Source organism: Molothrus ater, chromosome 36 (genome assembly GCF_012460135.2).
Source record: "Molothrus ater isolate BHLD 08-10-18 breed brown headed cowbird chromosome 36, BPBGC_Mater_1.1, whole genome shotgun sequence".
Classification (NCBI taxonomy): domain Eukaryota; kingdom Metazoa; phylum Chordata; class Aves; order Passeriformes; family Icteridae; genus Molothrus; species Molothrus ater.
Window position 1 is genome coordinate 283,073 of NC_071663.1, and position 21,699 is coordinate 304,771.

The 21,699-nt window shown below is 54.6% G+C and overlaps 2 protein-coding genes across 6 annotated transcripts in view; one reads left to right on the top strand and one right to left on the bottom strand.

The window, feature by feature from the left end:
* Positions 1 to 45: 45 nt before the first annotated feature.
* LOC118697486 (eukaryotic translation initiation factor 3 subunit G) lies at positions 46 to 9,295 on the top strand. Of its 5 annotated transcripts, none has more exons than XR_008509032.1 (13): positions 46 to 126; positions 794 to 843; positions 1,294 to 1,386; positions 1,747 to 1,835; positions 2,983 to 3,042; positions 3,688 to 3,792; positions 4,270 to 4,459; positions 6,438 to 6,545; positions 7,281 to 7,417; positions 7,945 to 8,051; positions 9,076 to 9,117; positions 9,149 to 9,176; positions 9,217 to 9,295. XR_008509032.1 is itself a non-coding variant. In XM_054518152.1 (13 exons), exons 1-11 carry the CDS (start codon positions 107 to 109, stop codon positions 9,089 to 9,091), a joined length of 975 nt encoding a protein of 324 aa, XP_054374127.1. In that variant the 5' UTR covers positions 46 to 106; the 3' UTR covers positions 9,092 to 9,117; positions 9,149 to 9,165; positions 9,217 to 9,295. The 5 variants fall into 5 exon arrangements, 4 of the variants coding, with proteins under 4 accessions (XP_054374127.1, XP_054374128.1, XP_054374129.1 ...); XM_054518152.1 differs by having other exon boundaries at positions 9,149 to 9,165; XM_054518153.1 differs by lacking the exon at positions 9,149 to 9,176 and having other exon boundaries at positions 9,076 to 9,123; positions 9,228 to 9,295.
* Positions 9,296 to 9,578: 283 nt separating this feature from the next.
* PPAN (peter pan homolog) overlaps positions 9,579 to 21,699 on the bottom strand; it is a 13,406-nt gene continuing 1,285 nt past the window's right edge. Inside the window, exons 2-11 of the mRNA XM_054518123.1 lie at positions 20,811 to 20,861; positions 17,045 to 17,218; positions 15,846 to 15,922; positions 15,081 to 15,188; positions 13,965 to 14,088; positions 13,074 to 13,152; positions 11,746 to 11,875; positions 11,129 to 11,175; positions 10,973 to 11,095; positions 9,579 to 10,426 (exon numbers count right to left, since the gene is read on the bottom strand). Coding sequence (XP_054374098.1) covers positions 9,891 to 10,426; positions 10,973 to 11,095; positions 11,129 to 11,175; positions 11,746 to 11,875; positions 13,074 to 13,152; positions 13,965 to 14,088; positions 15,081 to 15,188; positions 15,846 to 15,922; positions 17,045 to 17,218; positions 20,811 to 20,861 — 1,449 coding nt within the window. The 3' untranslated portion in view covers positions 9,579 to 9,890. The remainder of the gene's footprint in view (positions 10,427 to 10,972; positions 11,096 to 11,128; positions 11,176 to 11,745; positions 11,876 to 13,073; positions 13,153 to 13,964; positions 14,089 to 15,080; positions 15,189 to 15,845; positions 15,923 to 17,044; positions 17,219 to 20,810; positions 20,862 to 21,699) is intronic.

Below are 21,699 nucleotides of genomic sequence, written 5' to 3' on the forward strand. Positions count from 1 at the left end.
ATGCCCCGCGCGGCGCTTCCCGCCTTCCCCCTGCCGGAAGTGACGCCCAAGGACCGGAAGTGGCGGGCGGCCTTTCCGGTGTGGCGGCGTGAGGGCGGCGGAGGCGATGCCGACCGGGGACTACGAGTGAGGGCGGGATCGGGAACCGGGATCGGGAACCGGGGATGGGAACAGGGATCGGAAACCGGGATTGGGGCCGGGAACCGGGATTGAGGTTGGAGAGGGGTTGTGAGGTGGATCGGGAGCGGCGGCGGCGTCTGGCCTGCGGCTCTGTCAGGGGACCGGGAACCGGGAGCGGGACCGGGATTGGGATCGGGAACCGGGAGCGGGGTTGCGAACGGAAACCGGGATTGAGGCCGGACTGGGGTTCCGAGGTGGATCGGGAGCGGCGGCGGCGGCGTCAGGCCTGTGGCCGTGTGAGGGGACCGGGACCGGGATTGGGAACCGGGAACGGGGCCGGAGATCGGGAACCGGGTTTGGGGCCTGGAACCGGGAACGGGATTGGGAACCGGGAACGGGAACCGGGACCGGGGTCACGGCGGGCTCGGGGCCTGGCGGGGCCCGCTCGGGAGGTCCCGGCTGTGAGGCCTGGTCGGGCCCAGTTGGGGTCCTCGAGGTCCCGGTTGGGGTCCCGGGGGGGTTCGGGCGGGGCCGTGACCGTGAGGGGAAGGGAGGGGTGGGGAGGGACAGGAGGGACCCTGGGGGTGGCACCAGGTGGGACAGGAGGGGACAGGGACACCTGAGGGTGGCACCAGGTGGCACCGGAGCACCTGAGGCCGTTGTGTCCCCACAGCTCCAAGCCCAGCTGGGCTGACCAGGTGGAGGAGGAGGGAGGAGAGGATGGTGAGTGACACCGGGACACATGGGGGGTGGCACCTGTCACATCTGTCACACCTGGGACACCTGGGGGCGGTGGCACCTGTCACATCTTGGGACACCTGTCTGGGTGGCACCTGGGACACCATCAGGGGTGGCATCCGTGGCACTTGGAGCACCTGTCAGGGGTGGCATCTGTGCCACCTGTCACACCTGTGACACCTGTCATTGGTGCCACCTGTCACACCTGTCACACCTGTCACACCCGTGGTACCTGTCATTGGTGTCACACCTGTGGTACCTGTCATTGGTGTCACACCTGCCAGAGGTGACACATCTCAGGGCTGTCACCTGTGTCCTTGGGGACAGAGAGCTGGGCAAGGCTGGGGTGACCTGCCCAGGTGAGAGGGGTCACCTGTGCCCAGGTGAGGTTCCCTGGGGGTTCCCTGAGCGCAGGTGTCCGTCTGTCTGTCCCAGACAAGGTCATCACCTCTGAGCTCCTCAAGGATCTGCCCCTGCCCGGGGTCCTGGGAGGCCCCTCCAGCGCCGAGGCCGAGCTGCTCAAGGGAGGTGAGAGGGGACACCTGGGGGGACACCTGGGGACACCTGGGGGGACACCTGGGGGGACACCTGGGACAGGTGGGGACACACCTGGGGCACACCTGACACACCTGGAGACACAGTTGGGGGCACCTGGGGGGGAGTGACACACCTGAGACAAACTTGACACACCTGAGGACATGTGAGGACAGCTGGGACACACCTGGAGACACCTGGGAAGGGGAGGGACACAACTGAAACACACCTGGGGATGCAACTGGGCACACCTGGGGACACCTGTGGGGGGAGGGACACACCTGGGGACACACCTGGGGACACACCTGGGGACACACCTGGGGACACCTGGGCCTCACCTGTCGCTGTCCCCAGGTCCCCTCCCCTCCCCCAAGGAGGTCGTCAATGGCAACATCAAAACCATCACCGAGTACCGCGAGGAGGAGGACGGGCGCAAGGTCAAGGTGGGCACGGGGGGCACCTCGGAGCCCTAAAATTGGCACCTGAGCCCCAAATTCGGCACCTCTGGACCCCAAATTTGGCACCTGAGCCTCAAACTTGGCACCTCTGAGCCCCAAATTTGGCACCTCTGGGCCCCAAAATTGGCACCTCTGGACCCCAAAATTGGCACCTGAGCCTCAAACTTGGCACCTCTGAGCCTCAAATTTGGAACTTCTGGACCCCAAAATTGGCACCTGAGCCCCAAATTTGGCACCTGAGCCCCCAAATTTGGCACTTCTGAACTCAAATTTGGCACTTCTGGACCCTAAAATTGACGCCTGAGCCCCAAATTTGACACCTCTGAACCCCAAAATTCGGCACCTCTGGATCCCAAATTTGGAACTTCTGGACCCTAAAATTGACACCTGAGCCCCCAAAATTGGCACCTCTGGACCCCAAATTTGGAAATTCTGGACCCCAAAATTGGCACCTGAGCCCCAAATTCGGCACCTCTGGACGCCAAATTTGGGACCTGAGCCTCAAACTTGGCACCTCTGAGCCTCAAATTTGGAACTTCTGGACCCCAAAATTGGCACCTGAGCCCCAAATTCGGCACCTCTGGATCCCAAATTTGGAAATTCTGGACCCCAAAATTGGCACCTGAGCCCCAAATTTGGCACCTGAGCCCCCAAATTTGGCACTTCTGAACTCAAATTTGGCACCTCTGGACCCTAAAATTGACGCCTGAGCCCCAAATTTGACACCTCTGAACCCCAAAATTCGGCACCTCTGGATCCCAAATTTGGAACTTCTGGACCCTAAAATTGACACCTGAGCCCCCAAAATTGGCACCTCTGGATCCCAAATTTGGAACTTCTGGACCCTAAAATTGACACCTGAGCCCCAAATTTGGCACCTCTGATCCCCAAATTTGGCACTTCTGAACTCAAATTTGGCACCTCTGGGCCCCAAAATTGGCACCTGAGCCCCAAATTTGGCACCTCTGGACCCCAAATTTGGCTTTTTAGGGATTCAGGTGCTCCAGGAGTTCCGAAATTTGGGATTTTTGGGATCAGGTATTCCAGGAATTCCCAGATTTGGCAGCTGTGGACCCCAAATTCGGGATTTTTTGGGTTTTCCAGCCTCATTCCCACGTTTTTCCCATCCCAGATCATCCGAACGTTCCGGATCGAGACCCGCAAAGCCTCCAAGGCCGTGGCCCGGCGCAAGGTGAGGGAGAAATGGGAGAAAATGGGATTAAAATGGGATAAAAATGGGATTAAAATGGGAAAAATTAAATTGGGAATGGGAAAAATTAAATAGGGAATGGGAAAAGTGGGATGAAAAATGGGATTAAAATGGGAAAAATGGGATTGGGAATGGGAAAAATCAAATTTGGAATGGGAAAATGGGGAAAAATGGGATAAAATGGGATTAAAATGGGATTGGGAATGGGGAAAATGGGGAAAAATGGGATTGGGAAATGGGGAAAACGGGATTGGGGAAAAGGGGATTAAAATGGGAAAATGGGATAAAAATGGGATTTACCTGTGGAAAATGGGATTAGGAAAAATGGGATTTGGGAAAATGGGAAAAGTGGGATTGGGAATGGGAATGGGATTGGGAATGGGATTGGCAATAGGAAAAAATGGGATTTACCTGGGAAAAATGGGATTGGGAAAAATGGGAAAATTTGATTGACCTGGGAAAAATGGGATTTACCTGGGAAAACTGGGATTTACCTGGGAAAAATGGGATTTACCTGGGAATGGGAACCAGGGTTCAGGTGTCGCCATGGGAACGGGGCTGGAATCCCGAATTTCCCGAATTTCCCAGGATTTTCAGGCTCCTTTTCCCGTTTTTCCCTCCCCTCAGAACTGGAAGAAATTTGGGAATTCCGAGTTCGACGCCCCCGGGCCCAACGTGGCCACGACGACCGTGAGCGACGACGTCTTCATGACCTTCATCACCAGCAAGGAGGTACGGCCAGGTGTGCCCAGGTGTGCCCCAAAAATGTGCCCAGGTGTGCCCCAAAAAAATGTCCCCAGGTGTGCCCCAGAAATGTCCTCAGGTGTCCCCAGGTGTGCCCCAGAAATGTCCTCAGGTGTCCCCAGGTGTGCCCCAAAAATGTCCCCAGGTGTGCCCCAGAAATGTCCCCGGTTGTGCCCCAGAAATGTCCTCAGGTGTGCCCCAAAAATGTTCCCAGGTGTGCCCCAGAAATGTTCCCAGGTGTGCCCCAAAAAACGTCCTCAGGTGTCCCCAGGTGTGCCCCAAAAAACGTCCCCAGGTGTGCCCCAGAAATGTCCCCGGGTATGCACCAAAAATGTCCTCAGGTGTGCCCCAAAAATGTCCTCAGGTGTGCCCAGGTGTGCCCCAAAAAATGTCCCCAGGTGTCCCCAGGTGTATCTCAGGTGTCCCCAAGTGTCCCCAGGTGCGCTCAGGTGTGTCCCCATGCAGGACCTGAACTGCCAGGAGGAGGAGGACCCCATGAACAAGCTCAAGGGCCAGAAGATCGTCTCGTGCCGCATCTGCAAGGGCGACCACTGGACCACGCGCTGCCCCTACAAGGACACGCTGGGGCCCATGCAGAAGGAGCTGGCCGAGCAGCTGGGGCTGTCCACGGGCGAGAAGGAGAAGCTGCCCGGAGGTGGGACCCCAAAAATCCCAAATTCTGGGGTTTTTGGGGGAATTTTGGGGATTTTCCCTGGGTTTTTTCCCTTTTTTTTCCCCATTTTTATGAGGTTCCGTAGCCCCAAAGGTCACCGTGGTGGCCCCGTGCAGAAGGATCTGCTGGGGCTCTCCATGGTGGAGAAGGAGAAGCTGCCGGGAGGTGGGACCCCAAAATCCCAAATTCTGGGGTTTTTGGGGGAATTTTGGGGATTTTCCCCCATTTTTTCCCATTTTTGTGAGGTTCCGTAGCCCCAAAGGTCACCGTGGTGGCCCCGTTGTGGTGGCCCCGTGCAGAAGGAGCAGCTGGGGCTCTCCATGGTGGAGAAGGAGAAGCTGCCCGGAGGTGGGACCCCAAAAATCCCAAATTTTGGGGACCCCAAAAATCCCAAACTCTGGGGTTTTGGGGGAATTTTGGGGATTTTTCCTGGTTTTTTCCCTGTTTTTTTCCCTGTTTTTGTGAGGTTGTGTAGCCCAAACATCACCACGGTGGCCCCATTGGTGTTGTGGTGGTGGTGGCCCCGTGCAGAAGGAGCAGCTGGGGCTCTCCATGGTGGAAAAGGAGAAGCTGCCCACAGGTGGGACCCCAAAAATCCCAAATTCTGGGGTTTTGGGGGAATTTTGGGGATTTTCCCTGGTTTTTTCCCTGTTTTTTTCCCATTTTTATGAGGTTGTGTAGCCCAAACTTCACCATGGTGGCCTCATCGTGGTGGTGGCCCCGTGCAGAAGGATCTGCTGGGGCTCTCCATGGGTCAGAAGAAACTTCCAGGAGGTTGGACCCCAGATCCCAAATCCCACGTTTTTTGGGAATTTGGGGAATTTTTCCCCCATTTTTCCCATTTTTGTGAGGTTACGTAGCCCCAGAGGTCACCGTGGTGGCCCCGTTGTGGTGGCCCCATCGTGGTTGTGGTGGCCCCGTGCAGAAGGATCTGCTGGAGCTCTCCATGGGTCAGAAGAAACTTCCAAAAGGTTGGACCCCAGATCCTAAATCCCAAATCCCACGTTTTTTGGGAATTTTTCCCATATTTTTCCATTTTTGTACCCTTGTGGTGGCCCCAAGGTCACCGTGGTGGCCCCGTTGTGGTGGCCCCGTGCAGAAGGAGCAGCTGGGATTGTTCCTCACCTGTCCCTCACCTGTCCCCACCTGTCCCTTTAACTGTCCCTTTACCTGTCCCTCACCTGTCCCCACCTGTCCCACCTGTCCCCTTAACTGTCCTCACCTGTCCTCACCTGTCCTCACCTGTCCCCTTAACTGTCCTCACCTGTCCTCACCTGTCCCCTTACTGTCCCCACCTGTCCCCACCTGTCCCTCACCTGTCCCTTTAACTGTCCCTTTACCTGTCCCTCACCTGTCCCCACTGTCCCCTTACTGTCCCCACCTGTCCCCACCTGTCCCTCACCTGTCCCTTTAACTGTCCCTTTACCTGTCCCTCACCTGTCCCCACTGTCCCCTTACTGTCCCTCACCTGTCCCCCACCTGTCCCCACCTGTCCCTTTACCTGTCCCCACCTGTCCCTTTACCTGTCCCTTTACCTGTCCCCACCTGTCCCCCACCTGTCCCCACCTGTCCCTTCACCTGTCCCCACCTGTCCCTTTACCTGTCCCTTTACCTGTCCCTCACCTGTCCCCTTACCTGTCCCTCACCTGTCCCCACCTGTCCCTTTACCTGTCCCACCTGTCCCTTTACCTGTCCCTTTACCTGTCCCTTTACCTGTCCCTCACCTGTCCCTTTACCTGTCCCTCACCTGTCCCCACCTGTCCCTTTACCTGTCCCTCACCTGTCCCTCACCTGTCCCCTTACCTGTCCCTTCACCTGTCCCTCACCTGTCCCTTTACCTGTCCCCACCTGTCCCCCACCTGTCCCCTTACCTGTCCCTTTACCTGTCCCCACCTGTCCCCACCTGTCCCTCACCTGTCCCCACGTGTCCCCACTGTCCCCTTACCTGTCCCCCCTGCAGAGCCGGAGCCGGTGGCCGCCCAGGTGAGCAAGACGGGCAAGTACGTCCCGCCCAGCCTGAGGGACGGCGCCAGCCGGCGCGGGGAGTCCATGCAGCCCAACCGCAGAGGTGGGGACACCTGGGGGGGAGGAAAACACACCTGGGGACACCTGGGGGGGAGAAAAACACACCTGGGGACACCTGGGGGGGGGGGGGGGGGAACACACCTGGGGACACCTGGGGGACAGGAAAACACACCTGGGGGGCTGTGGAACACACCTGGGGACACCTGGGGGGCTGGGGAACACACCTGGGGACACCTGGGGGCTGGGGACACCTGGGGGGCTGGGGAACACACCTGGGGGCACATGGGGGGGCTGGAAAACACACCTGGGTACACCTGGGGGACAGGAAAACACACCTGGGGGCACCTGGGGGGGGATAAAAACACACCTGGGGGGTTCTGGGGGTACCTGGGGGGCTCTTGGGGACACCTGGGACACACCTGAGGACACCTGGGGAGCTCTGGACACACCTGGGGGGCTCTGGGGACATCTGGGATGCACCTGGGGGAGAAGAACCACACTTGGGGACAGCTGGGGTCCACCTGGGGGTACCTGGGACACACCTGGGATCCACCTGGGGGCACCTGGGATCCACCTGGGGACAGCTGGGACACACCTGGGGGTACCTGGGACACACCTGGGGACACCTGGGACACACCTGGGGGGCTCTGGGGACACCTGGGACACACCTGGGGGTACCTGGGCAGCTTTTGGGCACACCTGAGGGGACAAACCCCACACCTGTGGCCCCGGGAGTGCCCCTGGGGCTCACCTGAGGCCCTGCCTCACCTGTCCCCAGCCGATGACAACGCCACCATCCGCGTCACCAACCTGTCGGAGGACACGCGCGAGACCGACCTGCAGGAGCTGTTCCGCCCCTTCGGCTCCATCTCCCGCATCTACCTGGCCAAGGACAAGACCACGGGCCAGTCCAAGGTGGGCACCGTCACCTGGGGCGGGGCAGCCCTGCCCAGCTGTGCCCAGCTGTGCCCAGCTGTGCCCGGCCAGGTGTGCCGAGCCAGCTGTGCTGAGCCAGCTGTGCCGAGCCAGGTGTGCTGAGCCAGGTGTGCCCAGCCAGGTGTGCCCAGCCAGGTGTGCCGAGCTGTGCTGAGCCAGCTGTGCTGAGCCAGGTGTGCTGAGCCAGCTGTGCTGAGCCAGGTGTGCCGAGCCAGCTGTGCTGAGCCAGGTGTGCTGAGCCAGGTGTGCTGAGCCAGCTGTGCCCAGGTGTGCTGAGCCAGGTGTGCTGAGCCCAGCTGTGCCGAGCCAGGTGTGCCGAGCCAGGTGTGCTGAGCCAGGTGTGCTGAGCCAGCTGTGCTGAGCCAGGTGTGCTGAGCCAGGTGTGCTGTGCCCAGCTGTGCCGAGCCAGCTGTGCCGAGCCAGGTGTGCTGAGCCAGCTGTGCTGAGCCAGCTGTGCCGAGCCAGCTGTGCCGAGCCAGCTGTGCTGAGCCAGGTGTGTCCCCCAGGGCTTCGCCTTCATCAGCTTCCACCGGCGCGAGGACGCGGCCAGAGCCATCGCGGGCGTGTCCGGCTTCGGCTACGACCACCTGATCCTGAACGTGGAGTGGGCCAAGTGGGTACACCTGGGGACAGCTGGGGACACCTGGGGACACACCTGGGGACACACCTGGGGGCACACCTGGGGACACACCTGGGGACAGCTGGGGACACACCTGGGGACACACCTGGGGGCACACCTGGGGACACACCTGGGGCACCTGGGGACACCTGGGAGCTCATCTGGGGACACCTGGGGCACCTGGGCACACCTGGGTACGCCTGGGCATTCATGTGGGGGAGTCACAGCCACCTGATCCTCAACGTGGATTGGGCAAAGTGGGTACACCTGGGACACCTGGGGACACCTGGGGACACACCTGGGGACAGCTGGGGACACACCTGGGGACACCTGGGAGCTCATCTGGGGGGGTCACACCACCTGATCCTCAGCGTGGAGTGGGCAAAGTGGGGACACCTGGGGCACCTGGGAACACCTGGGTACAGCTGGGGGAGCTCATCTGGGGACACACCTGGGCACACCTGGGTACAGCTGGGGACACCTGGGTACACACCTGGGGCACCTGGGGACACCTGGGAGCTCATCTGGGGACACACCTGGGTACAGCTGGGGACACACCTGGGGGATCTATGGTGTCACACCCACCTGATCTTCAACGTGGAGTGGGCAAAGTGGGGACACCTGGGACACACCTGGGGACACACCTGGGGCACACCTGGGCACTCACCTGACATATCTGGGCACACACCGGGGCACACCTGGGACACACCTGAATTACACCAGGACACACCTGGGGCACACCTGGGCATTCACCTGGGGCACACCTGGGCACACCTGGGGACACACCTGGATTACACCAGGACACACCCAGGGCACACCCAGGGCACACCTGGACACACCTGGGCACACCTGGGGCACACCTGGGCACACCTGGATTACACCAGGACACACCTGGGCACACCTGGATTACACCAGGACACACCTGGGCACACCTGGGGACACCTGGGCACACCTGGACACACCTGGGCATTCACCTGGGCATCTCTCACTTCTCGTTTCTCCCTTTTTCCTCCCCCAGGCCCTCGACCAACTGAGCCGCTCCCAGTCCGGCCCCAGCGGATCCCAGATGGTCCCAGTTTGGTCCCAATTGGTCCCAGTTGGTCCCAGTTTGGTCCCAGTTGGTCCCAGTTGGTCCCAGTTGGGTCCCAGATGGTCCCAGTTGGTCCCAGTTTGGTCCCAGTTGGTCCCAGTTTGGCTCCAGTTCATCCCAGTTCAATAAAGCTCTGGGTTCTGGCACCGCCCCCGTCCCAGCATTTTGGGTGGAAAAAATGGGAATTTTGGGATTTGGGGGTGGGAAATTGGGAATTTGGGGGAGGAAAAGCGAATTTAGGGTGGGAAATGAGAATTTTGGGTTGAAAAAATGGGAATTTTGGTGGGAAAATGGAAATTATGGGTGGGAAAAATGGGAATTTTTTGGGGGGGAAAAGTGGGATTTGGGGCTGAGAGAGGAGATTTTGGGTGGGAGAAGTGGGATTTGGGGTGGGAAAAGTGAAATTTTCCTGGAAAAAAGAGCGACCCGAGTTCTCGGGGTGAATCCAACTTTATTCCCCCCTCTTCTTTCGCCTTTTTTGGGGTTTTTTTCCCCATTTTTCTGGGATTTTTTTCCCCACACTTTTCCTCTTTTTTTGTTGTTTCCCCCATTTTTTTGGGGTTATTTCCCCTGGATTTGGGGGAATCCCAGCAGGGAAAAGCTGAGGGAACTTTGGGGGGGATCCCAAAATTTTTTCTGGAAATCCCAAAATTCCGTTGGACCCCAAAATCCATCCCGGAGACCCCAAATTCCCGACCCCATTGGGATCAGGGGGGTCCCAAATTCCCCAATTTTTTCCCCTCTCAGTTTTTCCTTTTCCGGGCTCGTCCTGGCCGAGGGAAATTTGGGATTTTCTGGGGGCTCAGGAGCTTCCCACGGCGGGATTTGGGGTGTCCTGGGGAAGATTTGGGGTTTTTGGGGTGTCCCGGGTGGGATTTGGGATTTTTGGGGTGTCCCGGGTGGGATCTGGAGGTTCCAGGTTGGGATTTTGGGGTTTCCTGTTGGGATTTGGGGGTTCCGGGTTTCCTGGGGTGGGATTTGGGGTTTTTGGGGTGTCCCGGGTGGGATTTTGGGGTTCTCTGTTGGGATTTTGGGGTGCCACGACGAAATTTGGGATTTCCAGGGTGGGATTTCGGGGTTCCAGGGTGGGAATTTTGGGATCCAGGTGTGAAATTTGGGGTTCCTGGGGTGGATTTTTGGGATCCAGGTGTGAATTTTGGGGTTCCTGGGGTGGATTTTGGGGTTCCAGGTGTGGATTTTGGGCTCCTCTTCCGTCGTTTCCGGGCTCGGGGCGCGGCCGAGGGGCTTCGCTTCCTCTTGGAGCTGCCAGGGAACAAATCTGGGGGAAAAAGTGGGAAAAATGGGAATTTAGAGGGGAAAAAATGGGATTTAGGGGGAAAAATTGGGATTTGGGGAGAAAAAATGGAATTTAGGGATGGAAAATTGGGATTTGGGGAGAAAATTTGGGATTTGTGGTGCCAGGAGGGCCCCGGAAGTGTCAGAGCGTTTACTTTGATCCCAAATCACGGAAATTCAGGAATTTTGGCGTCATCAGCCACTTCCGGGGAGGAAAACCTCACCTGGGAAACCCCAAAATCACCTGAAACCTCCCCAAAATTCACCTGGAACACCCCAAAATTCACCTGAAACCTCCCCAAAATTCACCTGGAACACCCCAAAATTTCCTTTTATACCCCCCAAACCTCACCTGGAGCCCCCCAAACTCACCTGGAGCCCCCAAAATTCACCTGGCGCCCCCCAAAACTCACCTGGATCCTCCCCAAATCCCCCATTACACCCCCAAAATTCACCTGGAGCCCCCCAAAATTCACCTGCAACCCCCAAATTCCCTTTTCCTGCCCCACACCCCCCTGCCCCGGCTCACCTGGCTCGGGCTCCTCCCCCAGCTCCTCTCTGTAATATTCGGCCTCGTCCTCGTCCGACGCCTCGGCCTCGCCCGCCTCAGGTGCGCCGGGGTCCTCGACGTCGCTGTCACCTCCAGGGCCACCTGCGGGGCCACCTGGGCCACCCCCGGTGTCACCTGCGGGGCCACCTGGGGCCCGGCCCATCCCGGCCAGGCTGCGCTCCCTGAGAGGGACAGGGGAGGGACAGGTGAGGGGGACAGGTGGGGACAGGTGAGGGACAGGTGAGGACAGGGGAGGGACAGGGGAGGGACAGGTGAGGGGGACAGGTGAGGGGGACAGGTGAGACAGGGGAGGGACAGGTAAGGGGACACTTGGGGGAGCCTCACCTGTGTCACCTTTCTGCCCTCACCTGGAGAACGCTCACCTGTCCCTCACCTGGGAGGACTCTGCCACCTTCAACTGTCCCTGTCCCACCTGTCCCACCTGTCCCTGTCCCTCACCTCAGTCTTACCTGTCCCAGTCTCACCTGTCCCTGTCCCCTCACCTGTCCCTGTCTCCTCACCTGTCCCCGTGTCTCACCTGTCCCCTCACCTGTCCCTGTCCCCTGTATCTCACCTGTCCCTGTCCCTGTCCCCTGTATCTCACCTGTCCCTGTCCCCTGGCTCTCACCTGTCGCTGTCCCCTGTATCTCACCTGTCCCTGTCCCTGTCCCCTCACCTGTCCCTGTCTCACCTGTCCTTGTGTCTCACCTGTCCCTGTCCCCGTGTCTCACCTGTCCCTGTCCCAGTCTCACCTGTGCCGTTCCCGCTGTTTCCGTTTCCTCTCCAGGTTCTGCTCCTGCTGCCGCCTCCGCTCCGCCCTCACCTGGAGCCGCCGCTCGCGCCGGGCCAGGAGCTCCCGGAGCTCCTCCTCACCTTTGGGGGCTGCAGGTAAAACACACCTGGGTTACACCGGGGTTACACCGGGGTTACACCTGGGTTACACCTGAGTTACACCCGGGTTACACCTGGGTTACACCGGGGATACACCTGGGTTACACCTGGGTTACACCTGGGATACACCGGGGTTACACCGGGGTTACACCGGGGATACACCTGGGTTACACCGGGGATACACCGGGGTTGCACCTGGGTTACACCTGGGTTACACCTGAGATACACCGGGGATACACCAGGGTTACACCTGAGATACACCGGGGATACACCGGGGATACACCTGGGATAGGTGTCCCCTATCCCTGTCCCAGCTGTGTCCCCAGGTGTCCCTCACCTGTCCCAGGTGTGTCCCAGCTGTGTCCCAGCTGTGTCACCTGTCCCAGGTGTGTCCCAGGTGTGTCCCCAGCTGTGTCACCTGTCCCAGCTGTGTCCCAGCTGTGTCACCTGTCCCAGGTGTGTCCCAGGTGTGTCCCCAGCTGTGTCACCTGTCCCAGGTGTGTCCCAGGTGTGTCCCCAGGTGTGTCACCTGTCCCAGGTGTGTCCCAGGTGTGTCCCAGCTGTGTCACCTGTCCCAGCTGTGTCCCCAGCTGTGTCCCAGCTGTGTCACCTGTCCCCAGGTGTGTCCCAGCTGTGTCACCTGTCCCAGCTGTGTCACCTGTCCCAGGTGTGTCCCCAGCTGTGTCACCTGTCCCAGCTGTGTCACCTGTCCCAGGTGTGTCCCCAGCTGTGTCCCAGCTGTGTCACCTGTCCCCAGGTGTGTCCCCAGGTGTGTCCCAGCTGTGTCACCTGTCCCCAGGTGTGTCCCCAGGTGTGTCACCTGTCCCAGGTGTGTCCCCAGCTGTGTCACCTGTCCCAGCTGTGTCACCTGTCCCAGGTGTGTCCCCAGCTGTGTCCCAGCTGTGTCACCTGTCCCCAGGTGTGTCCCCAGGTGTGTCCCAGCTGTGTCACCTGTCCCCAGGTGTGTCCCCAGGTGTGTCACCTGTCCCAGGTGTGTCCCAGCTGTGTCACCTGTCCCAGGTGTGTCCCAGCTGTGTCCCAGCTGTGTCACCTGTCCCAGGTGTGTCACCTGTCCCAGGTGTGTCCCAGCTGTGTCCCAGCTGTGTCACCTGTCCCAGCTGTGTCACCTGTCCCAGGTGTGTCCCAGCTGTGTCCCAGCTGTGTCACCTGTCCCAGGTGTGTCACTCACCCAGCCCATGGTAGAGGACGTTGCCCTGGCCCAGCCCCTCCTCCACCTTCAGCAGCTGCAGCGTCAGACGGGGCCCGATCTGGGACAGACGGACACGGGGACAGACGGACACGGGGACAGGGACAGACGGACACGGGGACAGACACGGGGACAGACGGACACGGGGACAGGGACAGACAGGGGACAGGGGGACACTCAGTCAGTGTCACAGCGCTCTGCTGTGTCACCCCATTGGTGTCCCCATTGATGTCCCCATTGTCCCCTCAGTGTCCCCATTGTCACCTCGGTCAGTCTGATGGCGCTCTGCTGTGTCACCCCAGTGTCCCCTCAGTGTCCCCATTGTCCCCTCAGTGTCCCCTCAGTGTCACCTCGGTCAGTCTGATGGCGCTCTGCTGTGTCACCCCATTGTCCCCATTGATGTCCCCATTGTCCCCGGTGTCCCCATTGATGTCCCCTCAGTGTCCCCATTGTCCCCATTGTCCCCTCAGTGTCCCCATTGTCACCTCGGTCAGTCTGATGGCGCTCTGCTGTGTCACCCCAGTGTCCCCTCAGTGTCCCCATTGTCCCCTCAGTGTCCCCATTGATGTCCCCAGTGTCCCCTCAGTGTCCCCATTGTCCCCTCAGTGTCCCCATTGATGTCCCCATTGTCCCCTCAGTGTCCCCATTGTCCCCGATGTCCCCATTGTCCCCTCAGTGTCCCCATTGTCACCTCCGTCAGTCTGATGGCGCTCTGCTGTGTCACCCCAATGTCCCCATTGATGTCCCCACTGTCACCTCGGTCAGTCTGATGGCGCTCTGCTGTGTCACCCCAGTGTCCCCTCAGTGTCCCCATTGATGTCCCCATTGTCCCCTCAGTGTCCCCACTGTCCCCATGGATGTCCCCATTGTCACCTCGGTCAGTCTGATGGCGCTCTGCTGTGTCACCGCGTTCCCGCGCCCGGCGCAGTTCTGGGGCAGTTCCAGAACGTTCTGGGACCCGTCCGGCTCCGCTTCGCTCTCGGACAGGACAACGTCCCTGGGGAGGGGACAGGGACAGGTGACACAGGGACACCTCTGGGACAGGGACAGGTGACACAGGGACAGGGGACACAGGTGACACCTCTGGGACAGGGACAGGTGACACAGGGACAGGGGACACAGGTGACACCTCTGGGACAGGGACAGGGGACACAGGGACACAGGGACACAGGGACAGGACAGGGGACACAAGGACAGGGGACATCTCTGGAGGTGTCCCCAGTGTCCCCATGTCCCCCTCAGTGTCCCCATGAGCAGCTGGCTGATGTCCCTGGGATGTCCCCAACCCCCAATGTGTCCCTGATGTCCCCGAGGTGTCCCCAAGGTGTCTCTGTGAGGTCCCCAATGTCCCCAAGGTGTCCCCGTGGTGTCCCCATACCCCGTCAGCAGCTGGCTGATGTCGTCCATCCTGCCTAGGTGTCCCCATTGTCCCCAATGTCCCCAGGGTGTCCCCATTGTCCCCAAGGTGTCCCCAGGGTGTCCTCAAGGTGTCCCCTCTGTCCCCAAGGTGTCCCCAATGTCCCCATTGTCCCCAAGGTGTCCCCAGGGTGTCCTCAAGGTGTCCCCAATGTCCCCAGAGTGTCCCCAATGTCCCCATACCCCGTCAGCAGCTGGCTGATGTCGTCCATCCTGCCCAGGTGTCCCCATTGTCCCCAATGTCCCCAGGGTGTCCCCATTGTCCCCAAGGTGTCCCCAGGGTGTCCTCAAGGTGTCCCCAATGTCCCCGTGGTGTCCCCACTGTCCCCATACCCCGTGAGCAGCTGGCTGATGTCCCTGTGATGTCCCCATTGTCCCCATTGTCCCCAATGTCCCCAAGGTGTCCCCAATGTCCCCATACCCCGTGAGGAGCTGGCTGATGTCGTCCATCCTGCCCAGGTGTCCCCAATGTCCCCACTGTCCCCAAGGTGTCCCCAATGTCCCCAATGTCCCCAAGGTGTCCCCAGGGTGTCCCCAATGTGTCCCCAAGGTGTCCCCAGGGTGTCCCCATACCCCGTCAGCAGCTGGCTGATGTCGTCCATCCTGCCCAGGTTCGGGAATTTCTCCTGGAGAATTTTCCGGAGCCCCCGGCTGAGCCCCACGGGCACCACCTGGACACTGCTGGAAATGGGGGAAAAACGGGGGAATTTGGGAAAAATCCTGGAAAAAATGGGGAAAAATGGGGAAAAATGGGAAAAAATGGGGAAAAATGGGAATTTGGGAATGGGGAACCACCTGGACACTGCTGGAAATGGGGGAAAAAACGGGAGAATTTGGGAAAAATCCTGGGAAAAAAATGGGGAAAAAAAAGGGAAAAAAATGGGGGAAAACTGGGAAAAAATGGGAAGAAAATGGGGAAAAAAGGGAAAAAAATGGGGAAAAATGGGGAAAATTTGGGAATTTGGGAATGGGGAACCACCTGGACACTGCTGGAAATGGGGAATTTGGGAAAAATCCTGGAAAAATGGGAATTTGGGACTCTGGGAATTCAGGACTTTGAGACTTCGGGAATTTGAGATTTTGGGAATTCAGGACTTTGGGAATTGGGGAATTTGGGGAATTTGGGGAATTCAGGATTTTGGGAATTTGGGAACTGGGGAATTCAGGACTTTGGGAATTCAGAACTTTGAGAATTGGGGACTTTGGGAATTTGGGACGCTGGGATTTTGGGAATTTGGAATTCAGGAATTTGGGAATTGGGGAAATTGGGAATTCAGGATTTTGGGATTTGGGGATTTTGGGAATTGGGGATTTGGGATTTTGGGCTCGGGCTCTCACTAGTGTCGGAATTCCAGGAGCTGGGAGTCGGCGTCGTAGGAGATCAGCAAACAGCGACGGATGGAGTTCAGGTTCACCTGGGATGGGGAAAAACGGGAAAAATGGGAAAAAACGGGAAAAAAACGGGAAAATGGGAATGGGGAAAATCCCCTTTTCTCTGTGACCAGACCCCAAATCCCCTTTTCCTGCCCCTCTCCCCATTTTCCCAAATCCCAGCTCCCGAATTCCCAGACAATTCCCAGATAAAATTCCAGATAAAATTCCAGGACAATTCCCAGATAATTCCCAAACAAATCCCAGATAATTCCTGATTAATTCCCAATTAATTCCCACATAATTCCCAGATAACTCCTGACTAATTCCCACATAATTTTTAATTAATTCCCACATAATTCCCGGATAATTTCCAGATATTTCCCGCATAATTCCTGATTAATTCCCACAAAATTTCTGGTTAATTCCTGACAAATTCTCACATAATTCCCATATAATTCCTGATTAATTCCCAATTAATTCCCAGATCATTCCCACATAGTTCCTGGATAATTCCAAGATAATTCTGACATAATTCCCATATAATTACCAATTCCTGATTAATTCCCACATAATTCCCAGACAATTCCTGATTAACTCCCAATTAAATCCTGATTAATTCCCGATTAATTCCCACGAATTCCCGGATAATTCCCAGATATTTCCCACATAATTCCTGATTAATTCCCACAAAATTCCTGATTAATTCCCAATTAATTCCCACATAATTCCCAGATAACTCCTGATTAATTCCCACATAATTTTTAATTAATTCCCACATAATTCCCGATTAATTCCTGATTAATTCCCAATTAAATCCCGATTAATTCCCACAGAATTCCCGGATAATTTCCAGATATTTCCCGCATAATTCCTGATTAATTCCCACAAAATTTCTGGTTAATTCCTGACAAATTCCCATATAATTCCTGATTAATTCCCAATTAATTCCCAGATCATTCCCACATAATTCCTGATTAATTCCCACATAATCCCCAATTAATTCCTGAATAATTCCCATACAATCCCCAATTAAATCCCGATTAATTCCCGATTAAATCCCGATTCATTCCCGATTCATTCCCACAGAATTCCCGGACGTTTCCCACGTGATCCCCGAGGAATCCCCGGCCGATGGGGGCTGGGATTCCGGAACGTTCCCTGACCCTGTGGACGTTGAGGGCCGGGAACATCCCCTGGAACATCCCGGCCATGAGCCTGAGCTCCGCCCGCGCCCGCGCCCCGAAATTGCCCAGCACCAGCAACGGGGGGTGCAGGAACTGCTGCTCGTGCATGCGGTGCCGCCGGAGGGCCGAGACCACGTCCCGCACCAGGGAGTACTGGAACGGGGCAGAAAACGGGAAAAACGGGAAAAAAAAGGAAAAAAAAATCATTAAAATCCATTGAATCCCATCAAAATCCCATTAAAATCCACCGGAGGGCCGAGACCACGTCGGAGTACTGGAACGGGGCAGAAAACGGGAAAAACGGGAAAAAAAATCATTAAAATCCATTGAATCCCATCAAAACCAATCAACTAAAATCCCATTAAAATCCATTTAATCCCATTAAAATCCCATTAAAATCCACCCCAGAATCTCCACGGTGCCGCCGGAGGGCCGAGACCACGTCCTGCACCAGGGAGTGCTGGAACGGGGCAGAAAACGGGAAAAACGGGAAAAAATATCATTAAAATCCATTGAATCCCATCAAAATCCATTGAATCCCATTAAAATCCCATTAAAATCCATTGAATCCCATCAAAATCCCATTAAAATCCATTTAATCCCATTAAAATCCCATTAAAATCCACCCCAGAATCTCCAGGGTGCCTCCGGAGGGCCGAGACCACGGCCCGCACCAGGGAGTGCTGGAACGGGGCAGAAAACGGGAAAAACGGGAAAAAAAATCATTAAAATCCATTGAATCCCATCAAAATCCATTGAATCCCATCAAAATCCCATTAAAATCCATTTAATCCCATTAAAATCCCATTAAAATCCACCCCAGAATCTCCAGGGTGCCGCCGGAGGGCCGAGACCACGTCCCGCACCAGGGAGTGCTGGAACGGGGCAAAAAGGGGGAAAAATGGGAAAAAATATCATTAAAATCCATTGAATCCCATCAAAATCCCATTAAAATCCATTGAATCCCATTAAAATGCCATTAAAATTCCATTAAAATCCCATTAAAATCCACCCCAGAATCTCCACGGTGCCTCCTGAGGCCCGAGACCACGGCCCACACCAGGGAGTGCTGGAACGGGGCAAAAAACGGGAAAAATGGGAAAAAATCATTAAAATACTGAAAAAAATCATTAAAATCCTGAAAAAGTCATTAAAATCTCATTAAAATTCCATTAAAATCCCATTAAAATCCACCCCAAGGAGCCCCAGAACCAGGCGGTGCCTCCTGAGGGCCGAGACCACGGCCCACACCAGGGAGTGCTGGAATGGGGCAAAAAACGGGAAAAAATGGGGAAAAAATCATTAAAATCCTGAAAAAATCTTTAAAATCTCATTAAAATCTCATTAAAATTCCATTAAAATCCCATTTAATCCCATTAAAATCCACCCCCAGGAGCCCCAGAACCAGGCGGTGCCTCCTGAGGGCCGAGACCAGGTCCCGCACCAGGGAGTGCTGGAATGGGGCAAAAAACGGGAAAAATGGGGAAAAATGGGGAAAAAAAATTATTAAAATCCATTGAATCCCATCAAAATCCATTTAATCCCATTAAAATCCCATTAAAATCCCATTTAATTCCATTAAAATCCACCCCAGAATCTCCACGGTGCCTCCGGAGGGCCGAGACCACGTCCCGCACCAGGGAGTGCTGGAACGGGGCAGAAAACGGGAAAAACGGGGAAAAAATCATTAAAATACTGAAAAAAAATCCATTAAAATCCATTGAATTCCATTAAAATTCCATTAAAATCCATTTAATCCCATCAAAATCCCATTAAAATCCACCCCAGAATCTCCACGGTGCCGCCGGAGGGCCGAGACCACGTCCCACACCAGGGAGTGCTGGAACGGGGCAAAAAAGGGGAAAAATGGGGAAAAAATCATTAAAATCCTGAAAAAAATCCATTAAAATCCATTGAATTCCATTAAAATCCATTGAATCCCATTAAAATCCCATTAAAATCCATTTAATCCCATTAAAATCCACCCCAGAATCTCCACGGTGCCGCCGGAGGGCCGAGACCACGGCCCACACCAGGGAGTGCTGGAACGGGGCAAAAAGGGGGAAAAATGGGAAAAAAATCATTAAAATCCTGAAAAAAATCCATTAAAATCCATTGAATTCCATTAAAATCCATTGAATCCCATTAAAATCCCATTAAAATCCATTTAATCCCATTAAAATCCACCCCAGAATCTCCACGGTGCCTCCGGAGGGCCGAGACCACGGCCCACACCAGGGAGTGCTGGAACGGGGCAAAAAACGGGAAAAATGGGAAAAAATAATTAAAATTCCATTAAAATCCCATTAAAATCCATTGAATCCCATTAAAATCCCATTAACATCCCATTTAATCCCATTAAAATCCACCCCAGAATCTCCACGGTGCCTCCTGAGGGCCGAGACCACGGCCCACACCAGGGAGTGCTGGAACGGGGCAAAAAGGGGGAAAAATGGGAAAAAAATCATTAAAATCCTGAAAAAAATCCATTAAAATCCATTGAATTCCATTAAAATCCATTGAATCCCATTAAAATCCCATTAAAATCCATTTAATCCCATTAAAATCCACCCCAGAATCTCCACGGTGCCTCCGGAGGGCCGAGACCACGGCCCACACCAGGGAGTGCTGGAACGGGGCAAAAAACGGGAAAAATGGGAAAAAATAATTAAAATTCCATTAAAATCCCATTAAAATCCATTGAATCCCATTAAAATCCCATTAACATCCCATTTAATCCCATTAAAATCCACCCCAGAATCTCCACGGTGCCTCCTGAGGGCCGAGACCACGGCCCACACCAGGGAGTGCTGGAACGGGCAAAAAGGGGGAAAAATGGGGAAAAATCATTAAAATCCTGAAAAAAATCATTAGAATCCTGAAAAAGTAATTAAAATCTCATTAAAATTCCATTAAAATCCCATTAAAATCCACCCCAAGGAGCCCCAGAACTGCTGCTGGTGCAGGCGCTGCCTCCTGAGGGCTGAGACCATGTCCCAGACAAGGGAGTGCTGGAATGGGGCAAAAAACGGGAAAAATGGGGAAAAATCATTAAAATCCTGAAAAAATCTTTAAAATCTCATTAAGATCCCATTAAAATCCCATGAAAATCCCATTTAATCCCATTAAAATCCACCCCCAGGAGCCCCAGAACCAGGCGGTGCCTCCTGAGGGCCGAGACCACGGCCCACACCAGGGAGTGCTGGAACGGGGCAAAAAAGGGGAAAAATGGGGAAAAAATCATTAAAATCCTGAAAAAAATCATTAGAATCCTGAAAAAGTCATTAAAATCTCATTAAAATTCCATTAAAATTCCATAAAATCCACCCCAGAATCACAAAAATCCCCCCAGAATCTCCACGGTGCCTCCTGAGGGCCGAGACCACGTCGCCCACCAGGGAGTGCTGGAATGGGGCAAAAAATGGGAAAAATGGGGAAAAAAATGGGGAAAAATGGGATTGAATCCAAAGGAAAATTTAAATAAATCCATTTATTCCCCAAAAAATCAGCCCAGAATCCCCCAAAAAATTCTCAAATCCCCCAAAAAAATCCCAAATCCCGCATCAGGGAGTGCTGGGGAAGGAGGAATAATGAGATGCAATCCCAAAGAAATCCTGGAATTCTCTCTGGAATGTGCAAAAATCACCCAGAATTCCCAAAAAAAAACCAACCTGGGATGAATCCCTCCCCCAGAATTCCCAAAAATTCCCAGAATTCCCAAAATTCCCAGAATTCCTGGACGCACCTGCAGCACTTTGAAGGTCAGGGTGGGACCCCCCGGCAGCCGGAAAAGTTTCTGGGAAAGAGGAAAAGATTCAGGAATGGGAAAAATCCGGGAAAATTCCAGAAAAATCCTGGAAAATTCTGGGAAAAATCCCAGGAAAATTCTGGAAAAAAATCCAGGAAAATTCTGGGAAAAATCCCAGGAAAATTCCCATAAAAATCTCGGGGAAATCCTCAAAAAATTCCCAGAAAAATTCTGGGAAAATTCCAGGAAAATCCTGGAGGAAAAAAAAAAAAAAAAAAAAAAAAAAGGAAAAATTCCTGGAGAAATCCCGTGAAAATTCTCAGTAAAATCCTGGGGAAATTCCCAGAAAAATCCCAGGGAAATTTTGGGAAAATCCTGGAAAAATTCTGGGAAATTCCTCAGAAAACTCCCAAGAAAATCCTGATAAAATCCCAGTAAAAATGCTGGGAAAATTCCTGGAAAATCCCAGAAAAATCCTGGGAAAATACCAGAAAAACCTTGGAAAAATTCAGGAAAAAAAATCCTGGAATATTCCTGGGGAAAATTCCATAGAACTCCCATAAAAAATCCTGGGTAAACCTCAGAAAATTCCTGGGAAAATCCTGGAAAAAATCCTGGAAAAATGCCAGGAAAAACATCCTGGGAAATCCCAGGAAATAACGGGAAAATCCCAGAAAAAAAATATCCGTAAAAATCCCAGAAAATTTCGGAAAAAAATCCCATAAAAATCATGGAAAATCCAGAAAAATCTTCAGAAAAATCCCAGAAAAATGCTGGAAAACCTCAGAAAAATCCTGGAAAAAAAATAAAAAAAAAAATCCCCCAAAAATCCCAGAAAAATCCTGAAAAATTCCTGAAAATCCTGGAAAATTCCCTGAAAAAATCC